The sequence below is a fragment of the Entelurus aequoreus genome, linkage group LG08 (genome assembly GCF_033978785.1).
Source record: "Entelurus aequoreus isolate RoL-2023_Sb linkage group LG08, RoL_Eaeq_v1.1, whole genome shotgun sequence".
Classification (NCBI taxonomy): Eukaryota; Metazoa; Chordata; class Actinopteri; order Syngnathiformes; family Syngnathidae; genus Entelurus; species Entelurus aequoreus.
Window position 1 is genome coordinate 63,264,301 of NC_084738.1, and position 20,915 is coordinate 63,285,215.

The 20,915-nt window shown below is 40.4% G+C and overlaps 1 protein-coding gene across 2 annotated transcripts in view; it reads left to right on the forward strand.

Annotated features, from left to right (window-relative positions):
- lamc3 (laminin, gamma 3) overlaps window positions 1–20,915 on the forward strand; it is a 326,552-nt gene that overhangs the window by 142,556 nt on the left and 163,081 nt on the right. For both annotated transcript variants that reach the window (XM_062057021.1, XM_062057020.1), the window contains exons 8-10: window positions 6,859–6,957; window positions 16,674–16,810; window positions 20,206–20,325. In XM_062057021.1, coding sequence (XP_061913005.1) covers window positions 6,859–6,957; window positions 16,674–16,810; window positions 20,206–20,325 — 356 coding nt within the window. The remainder of the gene's footprint in view (window positions 1–6,858; window positions 6,958–16,673; window positions 16,811–20,205; window positions 20,326–20,915) is intronic.

Consider the following 20,915-nt stretch of genomic DNA (forward strand, 5'->3'; position numbering starts at 1 on the left):
TTTGTGTTTAGAACAATCCGGATGGTTCTTTTCCTCTTTGACGTCCACGGTTTCCAAAAACAATTTGAAATGTGGACTCCTCAGACCACGGAACACTTTTCCACTTTGCATCAGTCCATCTTAGATTAGTTCTGGCCCAGTGAAGCCGGCTGTGTTTCTGGGTGTTGTTGATATATGGCTTTGGCTTTGCATTGTAGAGTTTTAACTTGCACTTACAGATGTAGCGACCAACTGTAGTTACTGACAGTGGTTTTCTGAAGTGTTGCCGACCCTATGTGGTGATATCCTTTACACACTGATGTCACTTTTCGATGCAGTACCGCCTGAGGGATCGAAGGTCTGTAATATCATTGCTTACGTGCAGTGATTTCTCCAGATTCTCTGAACCTTTTGATGATATTACGGTGCGTAGATGGTGAAATCCCTAAATTCCTTGCAATAGCTGGTTGAGAAATGTCGTTCTTAAACTGTTGGACGTTTTGCTCACGCATTTGTTGACAAAGTGGTGACCCTCGCCATGCTGAATCTACTTTTATACCCAATCATGGCACCCACCTGTTCCCAATTTGCCTGTTCACCTGTGGGATGTTCCAAATAAGTGTTTGATGAGCATTCCTCAACTTTCTCAGCCATTTTTGCCACTATTGCCAACTTTTTTGAAACATGTTGCAGGCATAACATTCCAAATGAGCTAATATTTGCAAAAAATAACACGTTTTATGTCACTGGCGAGAACTGTTGAGGATTACTTACCCTGCGAAAGCTGTCTGTGTGTGAGAGAGTGTGTGTATAAATGTGTCAATGGCAAGTTCCTCTATTTATACTGAAGGTGTAGGAGGCCATGTCGCCTCCCTGACCTGCTCTTCCGGCAAAGGGAGAATGCTAAGTGGTGCAGCGATACCCAAACTTCGACACAACCCACGTTTCTCCGCGTATTTGAACGGTTCCAAAGTAAAAATGCATTTTTGATCTTTTAAGTCAACATCTAGCATGTTAGCATTAGCATGCTAACTCGGATTGGTACCCAAATGCGTGGTATCATCCAAAACTAATGTAAAGTATAGAACAAAAGAAGATTAAGTGACTATTAAATTTTAGCAAAAGCGTAGATAGAACATGTTAAAAGAGAAAGTAAGCAGATATTAACAGTAAATGAACAAGTAGATTAGTAATTAATTTTCTACCGCTTGTCCTTAATAATGTTGACAAAATAATAGAATGATAAATGACAATATGTTACTGCAGTGGTCCCCAACCTTGTTTTTTTTGTTTTTTTTCCATCCATCCATCCATCCATCTTCCTCCGCTTATCCGAGGTCGGGTCGCGGGGGCAGCAGCCTAAGCAGGGAAACACAGACTTCCCTCTCCCCAGCCACTTCGTCCAGCTCTTCCCGGGGGATCCCGAGGCGTTCCCAGGCCAGCCGGGAGACATAGTCTTCCCAACGTGTCCTGGGTCTTCCCCGTGGCCTCCTACCGGTCGGACGTGCCCTAAACACCTCCCTAGGGAGGCGTTCGGGTGGCATCCTGACCAGATGCCCGAACCACCTCAACTGGCTCCTCTCGATGTGGAGGAGCAGCGGCTTTACTTTGAGCTCCCCCCGGATGGCAGAGCTTCTCACCCTATCTCTAAGGGAGAGCCCCGCCACCCGGCGGAGGAAACTCATTTCGGCCGCTTGTACCCGTGATCTTGTCCTTTCGGTCATATCCCAAAGCTCATGACCATAGGTGAGGATGGGAACGTAGATCGACCGGTAAATTGAGAGCTTTGCCTTCCGGCTCAGCTCCTTCTTCACCACAACGGATCGATACAGCGTCCGCATTACTGAAGACGCCGCACCGATCCGCCTGTCGATCTCACGATCCACTCTTCCCCCACTCGTGAACAAGACTCCAAGGTACTTGATCTCCTCCACTTGGGGCAGGGTCTCCTCCCCAACCCGGAGATGGCACTCCACCCTTTTCCGGGCGAGAACCATGGACTCGGACTTGGAGGTGCTGATTCTCATCCCAGTCGCTTCACACTCAGCTGCGAACCGATCCAGCGAGAGCTGAAGATCCTGGCCAGATGAAGCCATCAGGACCACATCATCTGCAAAAAGCAGAGACCTAATCCTGCAGCCACCAAACCAGATCCCCTCAACGCCTTGACTGCGCCTAGAAATTCTGTCCATAAAAGTTATGAACAGAATCTGTGACAAAGGGCAGCCTTGGCGGAGTCCAACCCTCACTGGAAACGTGTCCGACTTACTGCCGGCAATGCGGACCAAACTCTGGCACTGATCATACAGGGAGCGGACCGCCACAATCAGACAGTCCGATACCCCATACTCTCTGAGCACTCCCCACAGGACTTCCAGAGGGATACGGTCGAATGCCTTCTCCAAGTCCACAAAACACATGTAGACTGGTTGGGCAAACTCCCATGCACCCTCAAGGACCCTGCCGAGAGTATAGAGCTGGTCCACAGTTCCACGACCAGGACGAAAACCACACTGTTCCTCCTGAATCCGAGGTTCGACTATCCGGCGTAGCCTCCTCTCCAGCACACCCGAATAGACCTTACCGGGAAGGCTGAGGAGTGTGATCCCACGATACTTAGAACACACCCTCCGATTCCCCTTGTTAAAGAGAGGAACCACCACCCCGGTCTGCCAATCCAGAGGTACCGCCCCCGATGTCCACGCGATGCTGCAGAGTCTTGTCAACCAAGACAGCCCCACAGCATCCAGAGCCTTAAGGAACTCCGGGCGGATCTCATCCACACCCGGAGCCTTGCCACCGAGGAGCTTTTTAACTACCTCAGCAACCTCAGCCCCAGAAATAGGAGAGCCCACCACAGATTCCCCAGGCACTGCTTCCTCATAGGAGGACGTGTTGGTGGGATTGAGGAGGTCTTCGAAGTATTCCCTCCACCGATCCACAACATCCGCAGTCGAGGTCAGCAGAACACCATCCTCACCATACACTGTGTTGACAGTGCACTGCTTCCCCTTCCTGAGGCGGCGGATGGTGGTCCAGAATCGCTTCGAAGCCGTCCGGAAGTCGTTTTCCATGGCTTCCCCGAACTCCTCCCATGTCCGAGTTTTTGCCTCCGCGACCGCTGAAGCCGCACACCGCTTGGCCTGTCGGTACCTGTCCGCTGCCTCAGGAGTCCTATGAGCCAAAAGAACCCGATAGGACTCCTTCTTCAGCTTGACGGCATCCCTCGCTGCCGGTGTCCACCAACGGGTTCTAGGATTACCGCCACGACAGGCACCAACTACCTTGCGGCCACAGCTCCAATCAGCCGCCTCGACAATAGAGGCGCGGAACATGGTCCACTCGGACTCAATGTCCAGCACCTCCCTCGTGACATGTTCAAAGTTCTTCCGGAGGTGGGAATTGAAACTCTCTCTGACAGGAGACTCTGCCAGACGTTCCCAGCAAACCCTCACAATGCGTTTGGGCCTGCCAGGTCTGTCCGGCATCCTCCCCCACCATCGCAGCCAACTCACCACCAGGTGGTGATCGGTAGAAAGCTCTGCCCCTCTCTTCACCCGAGTGTCCAAAACATGAGGCCGCAAATCCGACGACACAACTACAAAGTCGATCATGGAACTGCGGCCTAGGGTGTCCTGGTGCCAAGTGCACATATGGACACCCTTATGTTTGAACATGGTGTTCGTTATGGACAATCTGTGACGGGCACAAAAGTCCAATAACAAAACACCGCTCGGGTTCAGATCCGGGCGGCCATTCTTCCCAATCACGCCTCTCCAGGTTTCACTGTCGCTGCCAACATGAGCGTTGAAGTCCCCCAGTAGAACGAGGTAATCACCCGGGGGAGCACTCTCAAGTACTCCCTCGAGCGAATCCAAAAAGGGTGGGTACTCTGAGCTGCGGTTTGGCGCGTAAGCGCAAACCACAGTCAGGACCCGTTCCCCCACCCGAAGGCGGAGGGAAGCTACCCTCTCGTCCACCGGGTTGAACTCCAACATGCAGGCTCTGAGCCGGGGGGCAACAAGAATTGCCACCCCAGCCCATCGCCTCTCACTGCCGGCAACGCCAGAGTGGAAGAGAGTCCAGCCCCTCTCGAGAGAACTGGTTCCAGAGCCCTTGCTGTGTGTCGAAGTACTAATTAAGAGCCAATATGTTACTAATTTGCATGTTAATAAGCAACTAATTAATGGTGAATATGTATTCTCCATACTAAAGTGTTACTATATATACATATAGATATATATATATATATATATATATATATATATATATATATATATATATATATATATATATATATATATATATATATATATATATATATTATAAGTTGTGCTCATAAGTTTGCATACCCTGGGAGAATTTATGATTTCTTGATTTTTTGGCCATTCTTCAGAGAATATGAATGATAACACAAAAACCTTTCTTGGTTGTGTGAAGCTTTTTATTGGCAAACAACTGTGTTTACTCTTTTCAAATCGAAATGACAAAAGAAAGTACCCAAATGAGCCTGATGAAAAGTTTACATACCCCAGTGTTTAATACCGTGTATGGCCCCCTTTAACATCAATGACAGCTTGAAGTCTTTTAGACTTAGACTTAGACTTCCTTTTTAATGTCATTCAAATTTGAACTTTACAGTACAGATAAGAACAACATTTCGTTTTATTAGCTTATGGTGGTGCATGATAAAAAAGCAACAAGGTGCATATATGAATAGGGATGATACTCGAAACCGGTTTTCCCGGTTGTTCGATAAGAAAAGAACCGAGTCCTCGGACTCGAATCCCTTTTTGAGAACCGGTACCCGTTATCGCGACCACAATAGTAAAGAAAAACAGTTGGTTCTTTATTCGAATCCCTCGGAACGAATCCCGACAAGACCAGAAATGCCCCGTGTGACATCACAAGAAATGACGTCACGTAGCTCAGTCATTAGGCGCAGATAGCGAAAGCAGGAAAAATTATGGACAGGAAAAAGCGCTCAAAGGTGTAATAAAGTTCAAAACAAAAGGTATAATCCAATGAATAACTTTACTGAGAGATTTGAGCAGGGTACAAACACATGACCAACACTTTTACGACCAACCGGAAACATAGCAACCAGGCTAGCAACGCACCTCCTTTACGGCAGCTGTCACAACGTTCTTTATGTGTTATATATGTGACATATCCCTTTTTTAACTTTGTTTTTCTTTCCTTGTAAAGAAAACAAAATCACACTGCATATGTGTTGTCTGTCTAATTATAAATAATGCAGACGCGGCGTGTTGGCTGAGTTCTTGACGTTTACTTTCACAGCGTGCTCATAACCTCATTCTTAGCTGCCGGCGTGGCGACATGCAACAACACTTTTCGGGGCTACCGCGCATGCTCGTCACTCCCGTTGCATGCTGGTTAGTGTAGTTGTTATATTCCCTAGCTCATAACATCACATATTTCCCCCTATAAAGAAATAATGTTAACTCAATAAAGTGTATTTCTTTTTTTAGCTTTAACCTTTCGTTTTTTAGCATTGTAACCACATTTGCAAACAACTTTTCTCTTCATAGAATTTTCTTTTAATAAAGAAATAAAGTGCAAAAATGTGAAAGCATCATAACAAACAGTTATGTTCCAATAGCAGCAGAAGTGCACTTTTTGGAGAGCTGTATTATTTTCAGTTTTGTGCCCAAGGGACTGATTTTTTTTAACACTCTATTATTATTTGTACACCTATAGTGATCACAGAGACAGGTTGTTTTTGTGTTACTGTATATATTTGTTTTTCTGAAAAATCCCACTTAATATACTTTGGGTAACAGTCAATATTTATCTATTTTATTTTATTTTTTTAGGGGGTTAACAGTCAATATTTATTTATTTATTAGATTGTATTGTTTTCTTATATAATAAAAGTGAGCTTTTGTTAAACCAAATATTGTGTGTATTTTTCCATATACAACAACCTATCTGGACTCGATAAGAGAATCGATAAGGAATCGGTTCGATAAGAGGATTCGATAATAGGCTCGAACTCGATAATTTCTTATCAAACATCATCCCTATATATGAATAAATAAATAGGTTACTGTACAGATAAATGTATTGCACTTTTTCATATGCATCCACACTTATGGATGCATGTTATATTGTCTTTTTTATTCCATCCAGTTATATATATATATATATATATATATATATATATATATATATATATATATATATATATATATATATATATATATATATATATATATATATATATATATATATATATATACATATATATATATATATATATATATATATATATATATATATATATATATATATATATATATATATATATATATATATATATATATATATATATATATATATATATGATTTTCTATCCTATATCAAATAAAGCCACGGATGCATTAAATAAGGGTTTAAGAAATAAAAGAAGTATCCACAGTTAGCACCGTTTTCACATTTAATCATCATTGATCACAAACTAGTGCACACATCAGGTTTGCACTACCTGATGGCCTTTTATTTCAGACACACACACACACACACACACACACACACACACACACACGCACACACACACACGCACACACACACAGACAGTGTTTTCCATCATAGATGCGGCAGAATCAGGCGGCTGAGCACCAGTGTGAATTATTCAGCCCAGCGGAGCAGAAACAAGAGGAGACGCTTTGCTGGGAGATAATTAAATTATTTGCAATAGCGCCTCATTATAATTAGATTTGCTGTTCCAAACAAAAGCAATCAATCACACACACACACACACTTCTGTTTTTTGTTTTTTTTAACGTGGCTCACCGCCCAGTGGCCGCGCAAAGACCTGGCACACGTTCTGAACCCCTGACTTCCTGTCCTCCGCAGGCCGTGCCGGTGCGCCCCCGCTGGGAGTGTCGGCGTGTGCTCGCCGCTGGACGGCCGCTGTGGCTGCAAGGCCAACGTGGAGGGAGGGAGCTGCGGCAGGTACAGTAAAGCTCCGCCCCTGCACATCCTTTCTCGGTTGCCACGGCGACTTGGAGTCTGTTTTTGCCCACTGTTGCTAGCGTAACGCCAGTGCTTACACGCCCGTATAATGACTGAAGGAATAGTAATGGTTCCAGAAAAGCCATCTTGAAACCTTTTGATTGGAACATTTGAACATGTTCAAGTGTCAAGCGGGTGCTTCATTTTAAAATAGTACACTCAGGAGGTTGCCTACAGCCACGGCTGTTAAAGTGACCACTGCAGAAGCCGCTGATTGTTTTTGTGCCTACAAATCATTTTTGTAATTGAAGTTAAGAAAACAAAAGTACTTTCAAATAGTTTTTTCAGTTAAATACAATTATTATTTTATATGCGGATCGTTTTTTAATTAAATAATTTCATTTTTTTTGTTTATTTGCGAGTTGCTTTATAAATTGAAGAAAATTGTTTTTTTAATTTACTGGCGAATTGTTTTCTAATTGCAGAAAATAGTTTTTTTTTACTTGCAAATCGTTTTATAATGAAATTTATTTATTTTTTATTATCAATATGAATATTTTTTACTTGCAGAAAATTGTTATACTTGAGTTTGTTTTTTTTAATAGAAGAAAATATATATTTTTTTACTTGCAAATCGTTTTTTAATTGAAGAAAATTATTTTTCCAAGCAACATTTTTTTTATTGAAGAAAAGTTTTTTTATACCTGCAAATTGTAAACTGCAGAAATTATTTTTTTTTGTTAATCGTTTTCCTTAATTGAAAAAATGTATTATTATTGATTTATTTACTTGCAAGTTTGTTTTTTTTACTTGCAAAAATATTTTGTTACTTGCCGATCTTTTTGTTAATTTAAGAATTTTTTTAAAAAATCATGCATCATTTTTTTTACTTGCAAATTCTGTTTATATATTTGCGTATTTTCTTTTAATTTGCAGAAAATAGTTTTTTATTGGCAAATCGCTTTTTTTTATTGAGAAAAGTATTTTATTTATTTTTTTTACTTTCAAATCCTTTTTTAATTGAAGAAAATTATTTTTCCAAGCAATTTTTTTTTTATTGAAGAAAAGTTGTTTTATATTTGCTAATGGTTACCTGCAGAAACTATTTGTTTTTGTTAATCGTTTTCCTTAATTGAAAAATGTATTATTATTGATTTATTTTCTTTCAAGCCTTTTTTTTTACTTGCAAAAATATATTTTTTACTTGCCAATCTCTTTGTTAATTTAAGAAAATATTTTTAAATTTTGCATCGTTTTTTTTTTTACTTGCCAATTCTGTTTATATATTTGCGTATTATCTTTTCATTTGCAAAAAATAGTTTTTTATTTGCAAATCGCTTTTTTTTTATTGAGAAAAGCAGTTTTTTGTTTTACTTGCAAATCGTTTTTTTATTGAAGAAAATTATTTTTACAAGCAAATAATGTTTTTTATTGAAGAAAAATATTTTTTATACTTGCAAATCATTACCTGCAGAATTATTTGTTTTTTTTAAATCTTTTTTTTAAATTTAAACATGTATTATTATTAGTTAATTTTAGTTAAAGTACCAATGATTGTCACACACACACTAGGTGTGGTGAAATGTGTCCTCTGCATTTGACCCATCCCCTTGTTCACCCCCTGGGAGGTGAGGGGAGCAGTGGGCAGCAGCGGTGCCACGCCCGGGAATCATTTTTGGTGATGTAACCCCCAATGTCAACCCTTGATGCTGAGTGCCAAGCAGGGAGGTAATGGGTCCCATTGTTTTGATATATTTACTTGCAAGTCATTATTTTTACTTGTGAAAGTAGTTTTTTAATTGCAAAAATATATTTTTGTTAATTTAACAAAATATGTTTTAATTATGCATCATTTTTTTTACTTGCAAATTTGCAGAAAATTGTTCTTTATTTGCAAATCGCTTTTTTTATTGAGAAAAGTTGTTGTTGTTTTTTACTTGCAAATCGTTTTTTTATTGAAGAAAATTATTTTTCCAAGCAAATTTTTTTTTTTTTGGAAGAAAAATATTTTTCATACTTGCAAATCATTACCTGCAGAATTATTTTTTGTTTTTGTTAATGATTTGCTTTAATTTAAACATGTATTATTACTGATATATTTACTTGCAAGTCGTTATTTTTACTTGTGAAAGTAGTTTTTTTTTTGCAAAAAATATATTTTTCTTAATTTAAGAAAATATTTTTTGATTATGCATTGTTTTTTTACTTGCAAATTTGCAGAAAATAGTTTTTTATTTGCAAATCGCTTTTTGTTATCGAAGAAAACTATTTTTCAAAGCAATTGTTTTTCTTTTAGGAAGAACAATATTTTTTATACTTGCAAATCATTACCTGCAGGATTATTATTTGTTTTTGTTAATCGTTTTCTTTACTTTAAACATTTATTATTATTGATATATTTACTTGCAAGTCATTATTTTTACTTGTGAAAGTAGTTTTTTAATTTCAAAAATATATTTTTTGTTAATTTAAGAAAATATTTTTTTAATTATGCATCGTTTTTTTTACTTGCAAATTTGCAGAAAATAGTTTTTTATTTGCAAATCGTTTTTTTTTTCTTTTTATTGAGGAAAGTTGTTAAAAAAAAAGAATTGCAAATCTTTTTTTTTTTTACTTGCAAATCTTATGATATGGGGAAGCTGCTGATGGTGTGTTTGACCCCATGGTATGGGTAAAAACCTATGTTGGTGTTTGTGGAGTTTTGGCAGGTACTTCCCTCCATGGTTGTGTATTCAATGCCCGCCTCGAAGTGCCGAAGGGAGGAACGCCTGTCACTACCCGACCGGTTTCAAAAGACCCGATCGGTCCACGCATGCACGAAGACTACGTCACTTCCTGTCAACTTGTGTTACGGCAGTTATGTTTGTCAACTTTATTGATATAACTTTATTTCAAGAACAATGTCCTATAACAGATTACATGCAAAACAAACATTATTTAAGAATACAGTATTTCTTTTGAAACCATGCAAAAACCGGAATGATGCGCTCAGCTGCCTTAAATGACTAAGAAATCGATGTTTTTTACTGCTTTTCTAAAATCAAATACATCATTGCACATTACTGACAATTTAAATGTCTACTTGTTCTGAGGTCGCAAATATAGATTTAAGTTAAGTGCCTCGTTGAAATTTAAAAAAATAAATTACGCGATGGGGGTTAATAGCGCCCAAGTGCGTTGTTCATTTTTATATTCTTGTTATCTGTTACTACTCGCTAAAATTATCTTTTTATTGAATAAATAATACAGAGCATTCTGTAAGTATTCACAGAGTTTCACTTTATCCACATTTTGTTATGTTACAGCCTTTTTCCAATATGGAATAAACTCATTTTTGTCCTCAAAATTCTATAAACAATACCCCATAAAGACAATGTGATTTTTTTTTTTTTATCTATTTATTAAAAGTAAGAAATTATTAAAAATCACATCTACATAACTATTCACAGCCTTTGCTCAATACTTTGTTGCAATTACAGCCTCAAGTCTTTTTGAATATTTTTGGGCAGTTTCGCCCATTCCTCTTTGCAGCACCTCTCAAGCTGCATCAGGTTGGATGAGAAGTGTTGGTTTTCATCCAGGATGTCTCTGTACATTGCTGCATTCATCTTAGTCTAGTCAGGGAGGTGACCAAGAACCCAAACGTATTCAAAAAGACTTGAGGCCGTTATTGCTGCCAAATGTGCATCAACAAAGTATTAAACAAAGGCTTTGAATACTTATGTACGTGTGATTTGTTTTGGTTTGTGTTTTATTATTAATACATTTACTCTAAAAAAATGTTTTCCATTGTGGGGTATTGTGTGTAGAATTTTGAGGACAGAAATGAACTTATTCCATTTTGGAATAAGGCTGTGACATAACAAAATATGAAAAAAGTAAAGCACTGTGAATACTTTCCGGATGCACTGAAGTAAAAACAATAATAATAATAAAAAGATAAAACATTTTAATATCTCAGCACGTGATGTCGCAGGAGCTCAGTCGTAAAAGACTTCTAGAAAGGAAGCGACGCTAGTAAGGTCGGACAGCGCCGCCCGCAAAAAGACGCATAGAAACACACCACTCGGTGGCCTCTCTGCGCAAATGTTTTTTTTATGTGTGCAGATTTTGCCATTGTTTTGATGCTTTATGTGTTAGGAATGTCTGAAGCCAGAATAGGACCCCAAAGCCGTGATTGACACTAAGGGGGAAAAAAAGCAATGATGTTAAATAACATAAAATGCACTCATGAGGAGTGAAAAACAAACACGAGGCGTACTCAAACGGAGTGGGGAAAAAACAAAGGACACACTCGAACGGAGTGGTAAACAAACACAAGGCACACTCAAACGGAGTGGTAAACAAACACAAGGCACACTCAGAGTGCGGAACAAACACAAGGCACACTCAAGCGGAGTGGGGAACAAACACAAGGCACACTCAAACAGAGTGCGGAACAAACACAAAGCGCACTCAAACGGAGTGGGGAACATACACAAGGAGCATTCAAATGGAATGGGAAACACACAAGGCACACTCATACGGAGTGGGGAACAAACACAAGGCGCACTCAGATGGAATGGGGAACAAACAAAGGATGTACTCAAACAGAGTGAGGAACAAACACAAGGCACACTCAGATGGAATGGGGAACAAACAAAGGATGTACTCAAATGGAGTGGGGAACAAACACAAGGTGCACTCAAACAAAATGGGGAACAAACACAAGGTGCACTCAAACAAAATGGGGGACAAACACAAGGCGCACTCAAACGGAGTGGGGAACAAACACAAGGCGCACTCAAAGGAAGTGGGGAACAAACAAAGGACGCACTGAAGCGGAGTGGGGAACAAACACAAGGCGCACTCAAACGGAGTGGGGAACAAACACAAGGCGCACTCAAAGGAAGTGGAGAACAAACACAAGACGCACTCAATTGGAGTGGGCACAAACACAAGCCGCACTCAAACGTAGTCGGGAACAAACACAAGGCACACTCAAATGGAGTGGGAAACAAGCGTAAGGCTTACTCAAACGGAGTGGGGAACAAACACAAGGTGCATTAACGGAATGGGGAACAAACACAAGGCACACTCAAACGGAGTGGGGAACAAACACAAGGCGGACTAAACGGAATGGGGAACAAACACAAGGCACACTCAAATGGAGTGGGGAACAAACACAAGATGCATTCAATTGGAGTGGGCATAAACACAAGGCGCACTCAAACGGAGTGGGGAACAAACAAAGGTCGCACTCAAACGGAGTGGAGAACAAACAAAGGTTGCACTCAAACGGAGTGGGGAACAAACACAAGCACACTCAAACGGAGTGGGGAACAAACAAAGGATGCACTCAAACGGAGTGGCGAATACGCTACACAACAGTACCGACCTGGAGCCAAGTAAGGTAAGTGTGACTGAAACCATCCATCCCATCCATCCATCTTCTTCCGCTTATCCGAGGTCGGGTCACGGGGGCAGCAGCCTAAGCAGGGAAGCCCAGACTTCCCTCTCCCCAGCCACTTCGTCCAGCTCCTCCCGGGGGATCCCAAAGTGTTCCCAGGCCAATCGTGAGAGATGGTCTTGTCCTGGGTCTTCCCCGTGGCCTCCTACCGGTCGGACGTGCTCGAAACGCCTCCCTACGGAGGCGTTCGGGTGGCATCCTGGTTCGGGTGGCATCCTCATCTGGCTCCTCTCCATGTGGAGGAGCAGCGGCTTTACTTTGAGCTCCTCTCGGATAACAGAGCTTCTCACCCTATCTAAGGGAGAGCCCCGCCACCCGGCGGAGGAAACTCATTTCGGCCGCTTGTACCCGTGATCTTGTCCTTTCGGTCATAACTCAAAGCTCATGACCATAGGTGAGGATGGGAACGGTAAATTGAGAGCTTTGCCTTCCGGCTCAGCTCCTTCTTCACCACAACGGATCGATACAGCGTCCGCATTACTGAAGACGCCGCAACGATCCTCCTGTCGATCTCACGATCCACTCTTCCCTCACTCGTGAACAAGACTCCGAGGTACTTGAACTCCTCCACTTGGGACAGGGTCTCCTCCCCAACCCGGAGATGGCACTCCACCCTTTTCCGGGCGAGAACCATGGACTTGGAGGTGCTGATTCTCCTCCCAGTCGCTTCGCACTTGGCTGTGAACCGATCTAGTGAGAGCTAAAGATCCTGGTCAGATGAAACCATCAGGATCACATCATCTGCGAAAAGCAGAGACCTAATCAATCAATCAATCAATCAATCAATGTTTATTTATATAGCCCTAAATCACAAGTGTCTCAAAGGGCTGTACAAGCCACAACGACATCCTCGGTACAGAGCCCACATACGGGCAAGGAAAACTCACCCCAGTGGGACGTGAATGTGAATGACTATGAGAAACCTTGGAAAGGACCGCATATGTGGGTAACCCCCCTCCCCTCTAGGGGAGACTGAAAGCAATGGATGTCGAGTGGGTCTGACATAATATTGTGAAAGTCCAACACATCAGCGAAAGTCCAGTCCATGGTGGGGCCAGCAGGAACCATCCCGAGCGGAGACGGGTCAGCAGCGTAGAGATGTCCCCATCCGATGAACAGGCTAGCGGTCCACCCCGGAGCAGAGTAGAAAAGAAAAGAAAAGAAACGGCAGATCAACTGGTCTAAAAAGGGAGTCTATTTAAAGGCTAGAGTATACAAATGAGTTTTAAGATGAGACTTAAATGCTTCTACTGAGGTAGCATCTCTAACTTTTACCGGGAGGGCATTCCATAATATTGGAGCCCGAATAGAAAACGCTCTATAGCCCGCAGACTTTTTTTGGGCTCTGGGAATCACTAATAAGCCGGAGTTCTTTGAACGCACATTTCTTGCCGGGACATATGGTACAATACAATCGGCAAGATAGGCAGGAGCTTGACCGTGTAGTATTTTATACGTAAGTAGTAAAACCTTAAAGTCGCATCTTAAGTGCACAGGAAGCCAGTGCAGGTGAGCCAGTATAGGTATATATACTGTACATGTATATAAAGGTATACACAGTATAGGCGTAATATGATCAAGCTTTCTTGTTTTTGTCAAAAGTCTAGCAGCCGCATTTTGTACCATCTGTAATCTTTTAATGTTAGACATAGGGAGGCCCGAAAATAATACGTTACAGTAATCGAGACGAGATGTAACGAACGCATGGATAATGATCTCAGCATCGTTTGTGGACAAAATGGAACAAATTGTAGCGATATTACAGAGATGAAAGAAGGCCGTTTTAGTAACACTCTTAATGTGCGACTCAAACGAGAGAGTTGGGTCGAAGATAATACCCAGATTCTTTACCGAGTCGCCTTGTTTAATTGTTTGGTTGTCAAATGTTAAGGTGGTATTATTAAATAGATGTCGGTGTTGAGCAGGACCGATAATCAGCATTTCCGTTTTCTTAGCGTTGAGTTGCAAAAAGTTAGCGGACATCCATTGTTTAATTTCATTAAGACACGCCTCCAGCTGACTACAATCCGGCGTGTTGGTCAGCTTTAGGGGCATGTAGAGTTGGGTGTCATCAGCATAACAGTGAAAGCTAACACCGTATTTGCGTATGATGTCACCTAGCGGCAGCATGTAAATACTAAAGAGTGCAGGGCCAAGAACCGAACCCTGGGGAACTCCGCACGTTACCTTAACATAGTCCGAGGTCACATTGTTATGGGAGACACACTGCACCCTGTCAGTAAGATAAGAGTTAAACCAAGACAAGGCTAAGTCTGACATCCCAATACGCGTTTTGATACGCTCTAATAAAATATTATGATCAACAGTATCGAAAGCGGCGCTAAGATCAAGAAGCAGCAACATAGATGACGCATCAGAATCCATCGTTAGCAATAGATCATTAGTCATTTTTGCGAGGGCTGTCTCCGTAGAGTGATTTGCCCTGAAACCGGATTGAAAAGGTTCACAGAGATTGTTCGACGCTAAGTGTTCATTTAGCTGCTGTGCGACAATTTTTTCGAGGATTTTCGAGATAAACGGAAGGTGGGACACCGGCCGGTAGTTCACCATGAGGTCAGGATCGAGGTTAGGTCTTTTGAGTAGAGGATGAATAACCGCTTTTTTGAATGCTAGGGGAACAGTGCCAGAGGAAAGTGATAAGTTTATAATATTTAACACTGATGGACCTAATAAAACAAAAAGCTCCTTGATAAGTTTCCCAGGAATTGGGTCAGGTAAACATGTTGTTTGTTTTGTCCCATTTACACATTTTAACAATTCCTCCAATGTTATTTCATCAAAGAGGGAGTAACTATTTTGGAGGGCAGTGTCCGTCGTATATACAGTCGTATCTGTGTTAATAGAACCCAGTTGTAGCTGAGATGCATTGTCTTTAATCTCCTTTCTAATGACTTCAATTTTCTTATTAAAGAAATTCATAAAGTCATCTGCTGCAGCCACCAAACCGGATCCCCTCAACGCCTTGACTGCGTCTAGGAATTCTGTCCATAAAAGTTATGAACAGAATCGGAGACAAGGGCAGCCTTGGCGGAGTCCAACCCTCACTGGAAACTGAAACCAGCGGGAGAAAGGATCACAAGGGAGCCAAGTGATGGGACTGGTCCTTGGAGCCAAGTGAACCGCTGACATTAACCGACATATGACCGTCTGCAGAGCCTAAAAAAAGACTAATTACTGACAAAAGTCGATGGATAAAACCAAGCTGGAGTCGTCATCTCAGAAATTCATACCATCCCAAGCTGTCATACGAGGGTAAAAATACGTGCTGAGGGTGAAAATGAGTTAATTGTTTAGCCACGACAGTTTTAAAACCTTCGGATGTGAAAATATTTCTTTAGCCGGGAGCGTCAAAGGGGGGGGGGAGCACAATTTGTACGACGTCTTCCACTAAGTTGTGTGTGTGTGTGTGTGCGTGTGTGTGTGTGTGTGTGTGTGTGTGTGTGTGTGTGTGTGTGTGTGTGTGTGTGTGTGTGTGTGTGTGTGTGTGTGTGTGTGTGTGTGTGTGTGTGTGTGTGTGTGTGTGTGTGTGTGTGTGTGTGTGTTTTGATTGATTGATTGAGACTTTTATTAGTAGGTTGCACAGTGAAGTACATATTCCGTACAATTGACCACTAAATGGTAACACCCGAATAAGTTTTTCAACTTGTTTAAGTCGGGGTCCACTTAAATTGATTCATGATACAGATATATACTATCATATATACTATCATCATAATACAGTCATCACACAAGATAATCACATTGAATTATTTACATTATTTACAATCAGGAGTGTGGAGGGGGAGTGGGGTGGGGGGGGGGTGGGGATATGGACATCAAGTAGTGGACATAGAGAGAGAGAGAGAGATCAGAAGGCATAAGAAAAAGAATCTGCATTTGATTGTTTACATTTGATTATTAGCAATCCGGGGAGGGTGTTAGTTTAGGGTTGTAGCTGCCTGGAGGTGAACTTTTATAGCGGTTTTGAAGGAGGATAGAGATGCCCTTTCTTTTATACCTGTTGGGAGCGCATTCCACATTGATGTGGCATAGAAAGAGAATGAGTTAAGACCTTTGTTAGTTCGGAATCTGGGTTTAACGTGGTTAGTGGAGCACCCCCTGGTGTTGTGGTTATGGCGGTCATTTACGTTAAGGAAGTAGTTTGACATGTTCTTCGGTATCAGGGAGGTGTAGCGGATTTTATAGACTAGGCTCAGTGCAAGTTGTTTAACTCTGTCCTCCACCTTGTGTGTGTGTGTGTGTGCAGATGCAAGCCAGGCTTTTTCAACCTGCAAGAAATCAACCCGGCGGGCTGCCAGCCGTGTTTCTGCTGGGGCCACTCGCTGGCGTGCTCCTCGTCCCATCGCTTTGTCGCTGTCAACATCACTTCGGATTTCACGGAAGGTAAACCTTCTGGCCGGACACGTTTTTTTTTTAATGGAGTTTCATGTTTGTGTTTTTATTTTTTTTATTTTTTAGGTCTGCAGGCTCCAGTGAAACATAGCAACGTAGCTTATACCGTGAATTGATTAACGTGGACCCCGACGAGTTGAAAAACTTATTCGGGTGTTGTCATTTAGTGGTCAATTGTACGGAATATGTACTGTACTGTGCAATCTACTAATAAAAGTTTCAATCAATCAATAACGGGCTAATGCTAGGTTAGGCTGATGGTAATCTTCGTACTGGCTACGCTACTTGTAAACTAGGCTAAGCCATTGGTAAACTTTGTACTAGATGCTAGGCTAGAATACTTGTAAACTTTGTACTAGAGTGTAACAGGCTAATGCTAGTCTACGCTACTTGTGAACCAGTGTGTAACAGGCTACGCTAGGCTAAAGGTAAACTTAGTTCTGGTGTGTGGAAGGCTAATGCAAAGCTAGGCTAGGACCGACTTAGACCTGCTGTGTAACAAGCTAAGGCTAGGCTACGCTACTGGTAAACTTAATACTAGTGTGTAACAGGCTAATCCACTGGTAGGTTAAGGCTAAAACCGACTTAGACCTAGTTTGTAACAAGCTAATGCTAAGCTAGTCCTATAGTAAACTTTGTACTAGAGCAGGGGTCACCAACCTTTTTGAAACCAAGAGCTACTTATTGGGTACTGATTAATGCGAAGGGCTACCAGTTTGATACACACTTAAATAAATTGCCAGAAATAGTCAATTTGCTCAATTTACCTTTAACTCTATGTTATTATTAATAATTAATGATATTTACACTTAATTGAACGGTTTAAAAGACAAGAAAACACGAAAAAAATGACAATTAATTTTGAAACATAGTTTATCTTCAATTTCGACTCTTTAAAATTCAAAATTCAACCGAAAAAAAGAAGAGAAAAACTAGCTAATTCGAATCTTTTTGAAAAAATTTAAAAAAGAATTTATGGAACATCATTAGTAATTTTTCCTGATAAAGATTAATTTTAGAATTTTGATGACATGTTCTAAATAGGTTAAAATCCAATCTACACTTTGTTAGAATATGTAACAAATTGGACCAAGCTATATTTCTAACAAAGACAAATCATTATTTCTTCTAGATTTTCCAGAACAAAAATTTTAAAAGAAATTCAAAAGACTTAAAGACTTAGATTTAAATTTGATTCTACAGATTTTCTAGATTTGCCAGAATATTTTTTTTGAATTTTAATCATAATAAGTTAGAAGAAATATTTCACAAATATTCTTCGTCGAAAAAACAGAAGCTTAAATGAAGAATTAAATTAAAATGTATTTATTATTCTTTACAATAAAAATAATACATTTTCTTGAACATTGATTTAAATTGTCAGGAAAGAAGAGGAAGGTATTTAAAAGGTAAAAAGGTATATGTGTTTAAAAATCCTAAAATCATTTTTAAGGTTGTATTTTTTCTCTAAAATTGTCTTTCTGAAAGTTATAAGAAGCAAAGTAAAAAAAATTATGAATTTATTTAAACAAGTTAAGACCAAGTCTTTAAAATATTTTATTGGATTTTCAAATTCTATTTGAGTTTTGTCTCTCTTAGAAGTATAAATGTCGGGCAAAGCGAGACCAGCTTGTTAGTAAATAAATAAAATTTAAAAAATAGAGGCAGCTCACTGGTAAGTGCTGCTATTTGAGCTATTTTTAGAACAGGCCAGCGGGCTACTCATCTGGTCCTTACGAGCTACCTGGTGCCCGCGGGCACCGCGTTGGTGACCCCTGTACTAGAGTGTAACAGGCTAATGTTAGTATACGCTACTTGTGAACCCGTGTGTTACAGGCTAATGCCAGGCTAATAGTAAACTTAGTACTGGTTTGTACAAGGCTAATGCTAGGCCAGGCTAAGACCGACTTAGACCTAGTGTGTAACAAGCTAATGCTAGGATACGCTACTGGTAAACTTAATATTAGTGTGTAACAGGCTAATGCTAGGCTAGGCCACTGGTAGGCTAAGGCTAAGATCGACTTAGACCTAGTGTGTAACAGGCTAATGCTAGGCTAGTAGACTAGTACACTCTAGAACAACTTTGTACTAGAGTGTAACAGGCTAATGTTAGTATACGCTACTTGTGAACCCGTGTGTTACAGGCTAATGCTAGGCTAGTAGTAAAGGTTGACCCAGTGTGTAACAGGCTACATTAGGCTAATGGTAAACCTAGTACTGGTGTGTAAAAGGCTAATGCTAGGCTAGGCTAAGACCAACTTAGACCTAGTGTGTAACAAGCTAATGCTAGGCTAGGCACTGGTACACTTTGTACTAGAGTGTAACAGGCTAATGTTAGTCTACGCTACTTGTGAACCTGTGTGTTACAGGCTAATCCTAAACTTAGTGCTGGTGTGTAAAAGGCTAATGCTAGGCTAAGACCGACTTAGACCTAGTGTGTAACAGGTTAAGGCTAGGCTACGCAACTGGTAAACTTAATACTAGTGTGTAACAGGCTAATGCTAGGCTAGACCTCTGGTGAACTTTGTACTAGAGTGTAACAGGCTAATGCTAGTCTACAATACTTGTGAACCCGTGTGTTACAGGCTAATGCTAGGCTAGTAGTAAAGGTTGACCCAGTATGTAACAGGCTACGCTAGGCTGATGGTAAACCTAATACTGGTGAGTAAAAGGCTAATGCTAGGCTAGGCTAAGACCGACCAAGCTAAGGCTAGGCTACGCTACTGGTAAACTTAATACTAGTGTGTAACAGGCTAATGCTAGGTTACAATAGTTTTGAACCTGTGTGTTACAGGCTAATGCTAGGCTAGTAGTGAAGGTTGACCCAGTGTGTAACAGGCTACGCTAGGCTAATGGTAAACTAGTACTGGTGTGTAAAAGGCTAATCTTAGGCCAGGCTAAGACCGACTTAGATCTAGTGTGTAACAAGCTAATGCCAGGCTACGCTACTGGCAAACATATTATTAGTGTGTAACAGGCTAATGCTAGGCTAGGCCTCTGGTAAACTTTGTACTAGAGTGTAACAGACTAATGTTAGTCTACGCTACTCGTGAACCCGTGTGTTACAGGCTAATGCTAAACTTAATGCTGGTGTGTAAAAGGCTAATGCTAGGCTAGGCTAAGACCGACTTAGACCTAGTGTGTAACAAGCTAAGGCTAGGCTACGCTACTAGTAAACTTAATACTAGAGTGTAACAGGCTAATGCTAGGCTAGTCTACTGGTAAATTTGTATTGGTATATTATAGGTTAATGCCAAGCTACGCTACTGGTAAACTTAGCCTGGTGTGTAGTAGGCTAAGCTAGGCTTCTGGTAAACATTGAGAATGTGCCATCTTGTTCTTCATTAAAAATGAGTAATGATCACCTGCTGTCTACTTTGGTCCAGATCAGGACGGCTGGCTGGGCCAGTTCTCCGGCGGGCGCCATTCCCCCCTGCTGTGGAAGGAGGGTGAGGTGTACTTACTACCCCTCTCTGAAGACGACCTGGGTGTTTACAGAGCCCCCGGTGAGTGTGACAATAACCTATCTTTGATGAAATGTCCCTTTTATAAATAAGAAAATAAACTTAAATAATAGGCTACAGCATCTCCCGTCACCCCGAAAGGGACAAGCTGTAGAAAATGGATGGATGCATAATAATTGTATGAAGTTTTTACGTGTTAACCTAACCAGGAAAATATTTACCTACAGTTTATTAGCTGAAACTACAATCATAAAGAAACTATTGAATATTCTCTCATTTATTGATATACTTACATTTTATTGATATACTTACCTTTATTTATATACATATATTGATATACTTACCTTTATTTATATACATACTGTATATTGATATACTTACCTTTATTTATATATGTATATTGATATACTTTTCTTTATTTATATACATTTATTAATATACTTACCTTTATTTATATACATTTGTTAATATACTTACCTTTATTTATATACATACTGTATATTGATATACTTACCTTTATTTATATATGTATATTGATATACTTTTCTTTATTTATATACATTTATTAATATACTTACCTTTATTTATATACATTTATTGATATACTTACCTTTATTTATATACATATATTG